This window comes from Hydra vulgaris, chromosome 12, assembly GCF_038396675.1.
Source record: "Hydra vulgaris chromosome 12, alternate assembly HydraT2T_AEP".
Lineage (NCBI taxonomy): Eukaryota > Metazoa > Cnidaria > Hydrozoa > Anthoathecata > Hydridae > Hydra > Hydra vulgaris.
The window spans coordinates 31,539,124-31,552,282 of NC_088931.1; the positions used below are offsets into that span (position 1 = coordinate 31,539,124).

General features: G+C 27.6%; 1 protein-coding gene across 2 annotated transcripts in view; it reads right to left on the reverse strand.

Moving 5' to 3' along the window:
• Window positions 1-12,609, reverse strand: part of LOC100203179 (rho GTPase-activating protein 26) — a 60,356-nt gene extending 47,747 nt beyond the window's left edge. Inside the window, exon 1 of one of the 2 annotated variants that reach the window (XM_065812917.1) lies at window positions 12,275-12,609. In XM_065812917.1, coding sequence (XP_065668989.1) covers window positions 12,275-12,428 — 154 coding nt within the window. In that variant the 5' untranslated portion in view covers window positions 12,429-12,609. The remainder of the gene's footprint in view (window positions 1-12,274) is intronic. The other variant, XM_065812918.1, reaches the window with a different exon arrangement.
• Window positions 12,610-13,159: the final 550 nt, after the last annotated feature.

A 13,159-nucleotide genomic window follows, 5' to 3' on the forward strand; every position in this document is an offset into this window, starting at 1 on the left:
CATTGCAACTATATCATTGCAACTATTGCAACTATATTGCAATATTTATATCAACAATATTTAAAAGCAAGTAATTATCTTAAAAAAATATCTACACACGACAGTGGTTAGTGATTTAGGTAAAATTTATATCTACCTAAGATGAATATTTGTGACACCATCTCTGCCCTTCACTCAACTTAAAAAGGGCTTTTTGATTCCTGTCCGAAATCAACACACTGCATCACTGATTCTCATCATACATCAATCAGCCCTTGGAATTAGGGTCAACATTTGGCAAAGCTGACCTAACTGCTATAAAAGTTTGCTATAAAAGTTTGAGGTGGGCATAAAACCACTGACTTCAATTCTTTGTTTTTAGTTTAACCCTTTGTATCAAAATATTTTTGCCGACCTGATGCCAACCTCTAACAATTTAAGTTTGGCAATTTATTGCTGGTCTCATTTTACCTAATTCCGAGGGCTGATCAATAGATCCTCCTCGTTTCAATTGTCTGAAGCGATATTAGGGGAAGCAACTTATAAGCTTTTACTTATTTAAACTGTACTATTAAAGTGTTAGCTTTGTAGCATCCTGTTAAACATATTATTCACAAATGCTCATAAAATTGAAATAAAAACATTTTGACGATTTCCAAGATCTTCTTGTAACTTTTGAACTTGCTAAAACAACTTTTTACAGTCAATTAAAAAAACTATACATTATACTTAGGAATGCCAGAATTTTACCGCTTTTACGAAGGAAAACACTAAAAAAAAATTATTACAGATTTGTAAAATTCGTAAAATTGTAATTTTTGTAAAATCCAGACGTTTGACAACCCTAATTATATGGAAAGATTTCAAATATATCAGATTTAAAATACTTGGTATTTTAAAACGAAAAATTTTAAAATAGTTTAAAAATATTTTTAATTTTCTTACATAGGTAATCGTATTATTATTCATCATACTTTATATTACAATTTTTATCATAAGATAAATTCAAATAGTAAAAAACTTATTTAAATCGATAGCTTTTAAATGAAAGTTAAATTAAAGTTTCTGAAATTTTAATAACCTTTTATTGAAAAATTGGTTAGCTCGCTAATTTCTGTCAAATATAATGCTACTTTTATTTAAATACTCGGTGTAGTTATAGCGATTTACAAATTATTCGAATTTATTTATTTGAAATTGGTATGATTTTATAGGCGTATTATGTCCAAACAAAAGCTTTAGATGTTATATTTTGTTTTGCTTCAGGTTTTTTTAATATACGAAGAATTTTTCTCTTTTTTGTATAATTTTCTAATCCTTTTTACTATTCCTAATTATGAATACAAAGAATACTATTTTGGAGCCTTTAGATCACTTTCGCTCATCAGCGTTAACATGAATTTAGTTAAAATCTTTTGAAAAAGTGCCTTAATTTACTATAGATCCTAGTTCTAATCGTTTCTGACCTATTAGCTTTATATAGTTGTCAAAATACAATACCTCTATCAATTTTTACAAAAAATACAAGAATTCCGACCAAAAAAGAACTTGCAATCAAGAAAAAGCGCCAATAAACGTTAAAAGTTTTTAATCTATGATGTTCATTTTACCTAAAATCAGATTTATTTAAAATCTTATATGAATTTGGACAAGCGAATTTGGATTTTAAGAAGATTTAGAAAAAAAAAAATCTACAATCTGGGTTTTTTCGCTTCAAATATTTATATTTTATGATAGCGCAAAATTTATCATTTTATTTTTTCCGTCTTTTCATGATTCACAGACCTGATCATTTAACGGAAATATATAGTAGTCAACAAAATATCATACAGACGCTATAGTATTTTAAAATTGCCTTAACTACACAGAGTAAGTAACAAAGACATTTAAGATTGATTTTTTTCAATTTACAAATATACATTAAATACCTATGTAAATTTTGAATTTGTAAATTAAAAAAAATTAATTATTGTAATTGTTGTAAACATTGGTTAATAATTAATAATATTATTTAATTATCTTCTTTTATGTTTTACGCATATATATCATATATAATAAGTTTCATTGCAAGTTTTATTTTTGATTTTTTTTATGTTTTCGGTTTACTTTCCCAGCTAACTTATTTTATCAAAATTATTAATAAATCTTTTAATATAAAAACGTTATTAACTTATTTTATATTATGTTTATTAATATGCAAATTTTATTTGTACCTTTCCTAACTTAAGATAAAAAGCAAGAATGTAAATAAAGAGTTTTTGAATAACAAAAATAAATTAATAAAATAATTTATTAAATGTATTGAACAATTTTAACTGGAGAATAACTGACGTCAATTAAAAATTAAAAACATTTTTTTTCAACTTTCGAATGAATGATCTTGCTAGTTAATGACGACACTTTTTTTTCACTTTAAAAAATTAATCTTAATTTTTAATTGATTAACTTAATTCATTTCCTTGTCGCGCGTATTAATTGCGTTTTTTAGTAGTCTAGCGCAACAATTTAAATCTGAGACTGATTTTTTTTTTTTTTACCATGATCTCAAAAACCTTTGGGAATTTTAAACCAATTAGGAAACCGCGTAATATGCGGCGCCATCAGGCTGGCTAACACCCTGATATATATCGTTACCCGTATAGCGATTTAAGTACGCCTTAAGCGATTTTATATAAGCAGTAAGTAATTTTGGTTAAGCAACTTTTTATCATTTTTTAACTTTTAAATTACTCTATAAGCGGTAAGATAAAAGAAGTAATCAATTTAAAAAAAAAGCATATTAGCTTTTGAATGAGGTTTGTGTAAAAATATTTGTTACAAAAGTTTGAATGACAATTATGTTAGATATAAGCGCTATTTAGTAATAAAAAAAACTCAAATAAAAATAAAAATTTATTTTTATTTTGTTTTTATTTTATTTTTATTTATAATTGAACTTTTTGCTTGAAAAACGCTAATACTTTAAGCTTGAAGCAAAGATCATAATAATATACTTTAATTCTGATAAAAAATTTAAAACTAATTTAATAAAAAAATATATATTTTTAATCTGATAAAAAATATATAATTTAATTTTGATTTAAAAAATATATTTAAGTTAATTAAAATTAAAATTAATGCTTGGGTTTAACTTAACTGTCAAATTTACTTAAAAATATTACTAAATATTATTCAATATTGAAATCTTATTTGTTCTTTAAAAAAATTAGCTTATTTGTATCGTAATTGTTAATTTGGTTTTCCTTCCTTAACATTTTTTTTTTACTCAAAATTAAATTTTAAATAAACGGCTGCATCAAAAATTTGCACAAAGCATGAGTTGAACTTTTTTTTTATAACAAAAGTTAAAACGCAAATATATTTGACATCATAAAATTCTCTTTATCTTTTTTTTTTTAACAAAAGTTAATATTATTGCAGTAACTTTAAAAAGATAATGTCTTTAAAAAAAAAAAAAAAGATAAAGAGAATTTTATGACGTCAAATATCACATTAAGCTAATGCATTAAGCATTTTTTATTTAAAACAAGGCCTTATATATATATATATATATATATATATATATATATATATATATATATATATATATATATATATATATATATATATATTTAATCTTTGAAAATCATTTTTTTGTCATACGATACTATGTTATTAAAATTCAATAAATATAGCTGCATATAAACTTCTTTGAAAAAAATATATCTATTTTTATTTCAATATATATTATTTGATATTTCGCTGATCTATTGTGATCAGCGTCATCAGGTATAATAAAATTGTTACAAAGAAAATCATTATAATAAAAACAAACCGTTAAAAAGATAACATTAAAAACAGCATGAGAAAATAAAAAATAGGATTAAATGTTGACAAAATAATATTTACATTGTTAAAACCAAACAAATTTGTTTGGTTTTAACAATGTAAATATTATTTTGTCAAAAGTTTTGCCAATTTTGACTGAAAATTTAAATAACGTATTGCGTTTTACTGCAAGTTCTACTACTAAGTTTCAACAAAGTTTATTGAAAATATCAAGGAGCCAATTATGCCAACCACTTCAGATATTTTAGAAAACGTGATCAATATTTTTATGATTTCTTAGCTTCACTTTTGCCTTCTTCATAGTAAAAAGGACAATATGTATTCATAATGTAAACAACACAAATTTAAAAATTAAATGGTTTAAATTGTGTTAAAAATATAAAAACAAAATGAATACAAAAATTGTCACCTAAATCTTAGTATATATTTAAACATATTAATATCATATACAAATTTGACTTTGTTAAGCGTTTGCTGCTTGAGTCTCTCTGGGGAACAAAAAAAAAAAGCATTTTAATTTTAATTGTTTGTAAAAAATATCAATCATCAAATGGTCAATTTGTCTGACCTATATTTTTTTGTGTACTGTGTGATATTCTTTAAATAATTGTTTGATTAATTTATAGATCACAGTTAAAACAACACAGTGCTTACTTCTGTGTTAACTTTTTGTGTTTTATTTAACTTGCAATTAAATCATTTCTTTCTATACATTATATTAAAGTCATCCTTGAAGGCCAACAAAACTGGACTCAAGGAAAGAATCTTGAAGTCCAGGAAATAAAGAAGAGTCTTTATTTCCTGGACTTCAAGATTCTATCCTTGAGTCCTGTTTTGTTTCTTATCTACATTAATGATCTTCCCGATAACCTTACATTTAAAGTATCTTTTTTTGCTGATGACTCGACTTTATACTCTTGTCTTGACAAAAAGTCTTCTTTTTTCGATCACTTAGAACAGGAAGCCGATCTTGAATCTGATCCCACTGTATCTGTTCTTGCATGTTCTAAAAACTGTTTCTTTGCTCTATAACTCTATTTTTTTTTTCCTAGTAACTCTCAACTTAATAGTGGTTGCTTGCAGCCTCGTTGGGAGTGAATCAGAATATAAAATTAAAAAAAAAAAAATAATGATTATGAAAATAATCATTGAAGGCTAATCAAGGTACAAATTGTGTGTCTGGTTTCAAGTCATTCAAGTTATTATTTATAAAAAAACAAATAAATTAATTACTAACTTGAATTTAAAATTCATTTTTGACTTTTTATAAAAACACACAAACAGAAAATGTGCAATAAATTGCGTATAACTTCGGGTACTGCTTCAGCTGCCTAACCCTAACATTTTACGAGGTCAGGGTAAAAAGAAAAAAAGAAAATGACATATATTAGCATTTTTAGTATAACTTTTTAAACTTCAATATAAAATTTTCTTCAAATTCTTAGATCTATTTTTTTTAACAATTCCTAATCAGTATAAAATTCTCTATAGTAATCAATCATAAAATAATAGGGGTAGACAACTGAAAATGCTCAAAGTTGTATGCACTGTAACAATCTGTTCATAAAGTATATCATTTTTTAGGTTACAACACAAAAAATGAAGAAGTTATAAGCAGCATGTTTTTTTTTGATAAAAGCATTGATTTTTTGATAAAAATCAAGTCTTTTATCAAATTTTTGCTTTTTATTCAAAAAAATTTCCTAGTGTATTTAATTATTTTATCAAAGATAAATTTATTATAAATAATTTCGTTATAAATAATTTTCTATTTACTTGGATTTGAATTATCAGATCAAATTTTGTGCAACTAAAACACAAATTATTATTATATAAATTTTACAATAAATTAAAAAAGTGTCTTTTACTTTCATACTATTTCCTAAAGTTTAAAATAAATAATTTACTAAAACAAATATAAAATATATCTTGCTTAATTTTTTAATATACTTATGTCAAGAAAGGATCCTTGTGTGTGTTAATCAGTAAATTAGTAGACGTTTAATTAGTAGACATTTGTTTAAATGTTACGCAGAGTTTACGAGAAATAGTTTACATATGTTCAAAATATTAATAAAATTAATATAAATATTGTAATTCCAACTAGAAGTAATTACCCTGATTGATTACTGTGCTATTTCTTATAATTATTATTATCCTTGTTAAGTTTAATTATCTGTATACTAAAACTAACCTGTTTGTATATTTTAGTTTACATATTATTATATGAAGAATAAAGTCTTCTATGTTGGTTTAGAGTTATTTATAGACTACTAAATTCACTACACTACAATTTATTCTTCATTTTTTAATGGATAAATATCTAAGACGGAATGATTTGACAGCAATCCCAATTCTGGATCAGCTTCTAAAGAATGGTCACACTGGTGACCATTCTTTAGAATGGCGAATGACAAATCACTGGTTTAGAACTTTTACAAACTTCATGAAAACTATACAAACAGAAGATAAATTCGATATCCTCATTAACTATTTATCTCCTTCCGTGTTCGACTATATTGCTGACATTGAATCATTTGATGGCGCTATAGAAATCCTGGAAAACTTATTTGTAAAACCTAAAAATGAATTATTTTCCAGACATCAGTTAGCTAAACATAAACAATTGTCTGAAGAATCTATTGATGAGTTTTTGCAGGCCTTACATACACTCAGTAAAGATTGCAACTTTAAACATATTTCTGCTTCAGAACATTGTGAAGAATACATTTGTGATTCATTTGGTCTAAGCTCTCATCATATTCGCCAACACCTACTAGAAAACTCTACTCTTAAACTTACTGAGGCCTACAACCAAGCTCATTCATTGGAAAACGCTCAAAAAGAAATAACGAAATATATTCACATACAGAGTATAGTAATGTTGCTACAATTAATAAACATTCTGAATGTATTACTGAGCTTGCTTCAGTTTCTACTAAGCCTAGTGGACTTTGTTATTTCTGTGGAAGTAAATGTCACCCTCGATAATCATGTCCTGCCAGAGATGCAGAATATAACAATTGTGGTAAGAAAGGACATTTCAAGAAAGTATTCAAATCATCAAAGAACTTTGTCACATCTGCTGCTGCTAACTTCCATGTATTAAGTTTAGCTTCGATTACTTGCTCCTCTATCAACTCAACCCTATTGTTTATATCTTTATTGCTATGGCAAGGTAAGGGCTTTTCTTGACACTGGAAACTCTGACACATTTATAACCAAACCATTATGTGACTCTTTAAATCTTAATATAGTCCTTTCTAATAAAATAGTCTCTATGGCTGATCCTTCCTTATCTTGTCAAGTTATAGGTAAAGTTTCAACTAACTTCACTTAATTTGGTATGAAGTCCTCTAATATTAACTTTTTGGTTATACCCAACTCTTGCAAACAAATCATACTTGGTAAAGATTTCCCACAGTTGCACTAAAGTCTTTATATTAATTATGGTGATAAAAAAAGATTCTTTAAAAATCTGTTCTCTAAATAGTATTACAATGAAAACTAGCACTCTTTTCCCTTTTCTATCTCCAGAATGTAGATCGATTGCTACACCTTCTAGACCATATAACTCAGAGGACAAAGCATTCATTGAGCAAGAAACCCAGTAACTCTCCTTGGCGATCAAAAATAGTTGTTACCAGGAATGAGAGACATAAGAAACGCACGATGTTGCACAATTTTAAAGAACCATGGATAAGTTTATTCAAGGAAACAAATTAGAAGACACCTTTGTTATCTAGATAACTTGCTTGTATGTGGTACATCAACAAAATAAACATGATTTCAATTTAGAAAAATTTCTTGAAGCCTCTAAGAAAGCAATGTTTACATTCAATGAAGAAAAGTCTATACTGCCTACTTCGTGCATAACCTTACTAGGTTTTATTATAAAAAGTGGATCTTTTTCTCCTGATCTAGATCACTTTGAGCCATTAATTGAAAAGCCTGCTCCCACTGATAGTGCTTCTCTGCGTCAAGTCCTTGGTATGTTCTCATACTATTCCCAACAGGGTTGGCATTAAAAAACCCTCCCAAAAAACCCCAGTTAAAAAAAACCAAAAAAAACCGGGTTTTTTTTTTTTTTTTTTAAATAATATTTTATTTAAAAGATTCTCTTTGCTTGGTTTTTTTCTGTGATTTATTTATTTCAGAAAACATTTAAACATAGTTATGACTAATTAAAAGACAATTATTATTGAAAAGAGGATATGGATAGATCAGAATATAGTATTTATTAAGAATCAAAATTTATAAAAGACATGATTTTTTTGAAATATTTCTGAAAAAATAGTTTTAGTATTTATACTTAATTAGTACAATATACTTTCAGTGATCTCAGTGGCTTTCATCAACCATATCAAAGTCAGACCTGTGTTCTATCTTACAAATTACTCAAGAAACTTTTATTCAAACAGTATTATTATTATTTGTGTAGCATTAAGTATATTTAACTTGCATATTTTGATGCAATGTGTATTTTTCAGAAAAAAATCTTTATAAGAATGCCATTCGGAAGTGGAAGAAAGAAAGGATGGGAGTGGAAGGAGGTCAGTGAGATAGAAGGGGACAAAAATAGTGTTCAGTGTGACCATTGTTCAGAGAAGATTAGTGGAAAAATTGAAAGAGTTCATATTCATTTGGAGAAGTGTAAAGAGAGAAAGAAGGACACTGATGAACAAGAACCAAGACCTGGAAGCTCAATGAGCAATATTAGCCTCTTGTCAAATGAGTCAGGTACTTCAATTTCCGAAGGATCTATTATGTCCAGCTCCACACCAGCAAAAAGTAGTAACTTAAATAACTTTGTAGTTAGAACATCAAATGATCAGAAAGATTCCATAGACATGCAAGTTGCCTGGTTTTTTTCCAGCTCTAACATGTCTTTTAATTCAGTGGAAAATTGTGAGTTTCAGAAACTTTGCTCGCTTCTTTGCCCTGTGTATGTCCCACTAAGCCAAAAGAAACTGGGTGGAGATCTATTAAATGAAGTCTATGATGATCTGTCAGCTGGGAAAAAGAACGAACTGGAAACCAAAGACACGTTGGTAATTTGTCAAGATGGATGGTCTAGTATTCAGAATGACCCAATAATTGCTCACTCATTTTATGATGGAAAAAAGAGTTATCTGTACAACATAGTTGACTCAGGATCAGAAAAAAAACTGCAGAATACTGCTTCAAAATCATCAATGAAGCTATAGTTAGCATAAAAAATGATTATAATAAGTTTGTATTTGCTGTCTGCACTGACAATGAAGCTAAGATGAAGAAAATGAAAGAGCTGATCAAACAAGAGTATCCTGATATGATAACATATGGCTGTAATGCACACTATATGAATTTGCTACAGAAAGACATTTGCAATTCTTTTTCAACAATTCTAAAACAGGTTGTGAAAGTTCAGAAATATTTTAGAAATGTGCATATGGCCCATGGTTTGTCAAAAAAAAAAGGTGGATGTATGCCTCAGCTGCCAAATAAAACACGCTGAAACTCTCAAGTTGCCTGCATTGAGACATACCAGAAAAATTATAACTTCTATGTGGAGATCTATGGAGAGAAGATGGAAGATTTTCCAGCCAATATTGGAAGAATAATTGAGAAAATAGCCATCAAACGTGAGGCAAGTCGTCTTCTTAGTCAAATGAAAAAATTGGGGATTGCCTTAGACAAGATGCAGAGTGATTCTTGTCATCTCTCTGACGCAGTTCATATCTGGTATTCAAAGATAAAGGATGAAGAGCTATCCATATACTATGATGCAATAAAGCAGAGATTTCAAGATGCTGTACAACCCTTTCATATTTTGGCCTATATAACTGACCATCGCTATGTAGATGATTACATAAGCTTCATTGATAATGATAATGAAAACAGTGCAGAACAATGGTTAGAGGACAGGAACCCTGATTTCTTGGGTTTACTATACAAGTTTAACTTGAAGGACAGGGAGGTGTTCCCTAAGCAAATGTTCTCAGAATCACTAAAGGTTATCTCTCCATCAGAATGGTGGAACATCATGAAAGGAAAGGTTACTAGATCTCAAATCAGGGATAAAGAGGTTTCTGCCAATTTCTGCAGCTTTCTGGCTTCTCTACACTCCTGTCCTGCTAGCTCAGCCTCAATTGAGAGATGGTTTTCAACCTTTGGATTTGTCTGGTCGAAGATCAGGAATCATCTTGGAGCAGATAAGGCAATGAAACTTGTGAAGATTTACAAATCATTTCACAATAGCTCAGCAGCTGACAGCAGTTCCTGTGATGATATTGAATCTGATCAATAAGTAGGTAAGTAGTAGAAAAAGTCGTTTTTAACTTCAGTATAACCATCTAAATTCTGAAAAAATTCTATTTCTATTATTTAAGTGTAATTTATATTTGTTTTACTTTATTCTTGATGATCCCAGAGGAAGTGTTTAACTGGAAATCTGTCAAAAACATCTGAAAATCTGACAAGAATTGAAAATTATTGTAACAATCAAACAAAGTAAAATTATATAAGGAGAATTTTAGTTACAGTTCTTCAATTTATTAAATTTTCCTTTCTAAGCAAAAAAAAGCTATTTAAAAAAAAAAAAAAAAACCAAGTGGGCTGGGTTTTTTCCAACCTTGATTCCCAATATATCAAACATTTTTCTAACAAAATTCATCCTTTATCTCTAACTTCTACCTTTCCACTATCAACTGAAGCTATTAAATGTTTTAATGAAATGAAAGAATTAATCTCTCAATCAGCTCTACAAGCTATTGATGAAAGTATACCATTTGAGGTGGAAATAGGTGCCTCCAATTTGCCATAGCTGCTTCCCTTAATCAGGCTGGAAGACCAGTTGCATTCTTTTCTCGCAAACTTTCGCCTACTGAAAAAAAACATTCTTCTGTTGAGAAGGAAGCTTATGCTATAGTTGAATCACTTTGAAAATAGAAACACTACCTTGTTGGTTGGCATTTTACTCTAGTCACGAACCAGCGCTCTGTCTCTTTTATGTTTGGCAATAACAAGAGTGGAAAAATTAAGAATGACAAGATTTTGAGTTGGAGGATGGAACTTTCTTCGTACCGCTATGATACAGTTTATCGCCCTGAATGTAACAATTTTGTTGCTGATGCCTGCTCTAGATCTTGTTGCTCTATGACTATAAACGGACCCTCTCTTAAGGAACTGCACGAATCTCTTTGCCACTCTGGAATCACCAGAATGTATCATTTTATATAATCGAAAAATCTGCCTTTTTCAATTGATGATGTAAAAAAAAAAGTAAGACCACTGTTGCTGTAAGAAATCTTGCACCAATAGCTTATATAATCAGTGATAATGATGGAAATAATAACTACAAAAGATAACTCCAATCCCTTCACCTGAGCCTCTCTATCCAAAAAGATCTCAAACTTTTTCTACTCTTTTTTCAACAAACCCTAATGGAACTTCTATTGAAGAATCATTCCGTTGTTGTTCAGGAAGATCCCGGAATCCTCCTAAATATTTAAATGATTATATTTGAACAATTTGAACTTATTTACTTGTTTTGATTATTTAGTATGGTAGAATGTGCTGATTCTTATAACTATTATTATCCTTGTTGAGTTTAATTATGTGTATACTAACACTAACCAATTTGTATATTTTAGTTTATATATTATTATATGAAGAATAAAGACTTCTATGCTGGCTTAGAGTTAATTATACACTAATAAATTCACTACACAACAATTACTTTGATATAACATTTTTATGAAATCATTTTTTCTAAGACTAATAACATAGTTATCTTTTTTCCAATAAAAATTCATGTATTACAATATTTAAATATCATTTTTTTGATATAAAATATTATTTACATAATGTTTTTAAAAAAAAAGAAAAAAAAAAGAGTAAATCTGCAGTTGAGCAACCTAAAATAAATATGATATTTTCCTTATGCATTCTTGAAGACTTTCGGATGTTAGGTTCTCTTGTAACCTTAGACTTTTTTACATTGTTCAAAAGTAGACTTAAAGAAAACCTATCTTGTTAGTGAAAGAATTAAAACAATTATATTTTAGTGATTTTCATGTTTAAAAACTAGTTCTTAACTATCTATAAACGAAGTACCAAAATGCTTTCCATCATTGATTTTATTTTAAAAAGGTATATTATTTTATGCCGCCTAATTTATGCAGATTTACCAAAAAAAGTTTGCGTATTACATTCTCTTTTTTAAAGTTACTAATATTATTATTACTAGGAATAATAAAAGATTTTTGGAATTTTTTTCATGTATATGTCAAAAAATAATAATAATAATAAAAATATTCAAAAGAGAATGTAATACATGAACTTATATTGAAAATTATGCAAACAAATTTTCCTAACAAAACCAAAAATATTTTAGTCATTAAATTAGAGAATTTTTCTTTTAAAATAATAATGATACAAAATATGTTTTATAACTTATAATATAAAGAACATAAACATTACATACTGTCCAAAGCTTTAATCAAGTTTCTGCACTCTTTAATTAGAAACTTTATGGCATCGTTAGTCTGATCAAGCTCCTTTTCATGGTCATATATACTGTCACGGAAATAGGGTGTATCCAACAAACACTCACTAAACTCAAGAGGCTTGAGTCCCATTTAAATTATATATTTTTTTCTTTCTAATAAATAATATAACTTATTAGATTTAGAAATGTAAATAGTAAACAAGAAAAATATACATATATCGCAACTACAGGTATATGACCATATAAGAATAAGGATAGCGCAAGTCAAAACATGTTTACAGACTTATAACTCCCCTTAAAAATTCCGAACTGTGTCAATGTAATGAAAGCGGTCAGACATACTTTTGCATCTATATCTCAACACACTTAATATTAAAACCTAATTCGTAATTTTGTGAGTGTGTGCACAGAATAACACTTGCTAAGTTAATTTTAATATTTAGTGCTTCGTTTACGTCCGGTAATGCACAGAAATTAAAAAACATGTGGAAAAAATAAATTATTTAGTGTTCTTATATTAAATTAGACTCTTAGAACAAGAAAAATAAGTTTTTCGTAATAGATTTTTTAGTCCAATTTTTAATTTTTTAAATAATTTAAAAATTTTTACATTCTGAAATTAATTTTGAACAAAAATGTTAATCGACTTATTATTATATATGTTTATATAAATAATTTAAATCTAATTAGGACAATTAACATTTTTGTTCAAAATTAGTTTCAGACTGTAAAAGTTTTGAACTCTTTAAAAAATTAAAAATTGAACTAAATATTATTAATAAAATTTATTTATTTTCTTATATAAATAATATAAATCTATGTATTCAGTGGTGTACACTGGATTTTTAGATGTTTGAGTTT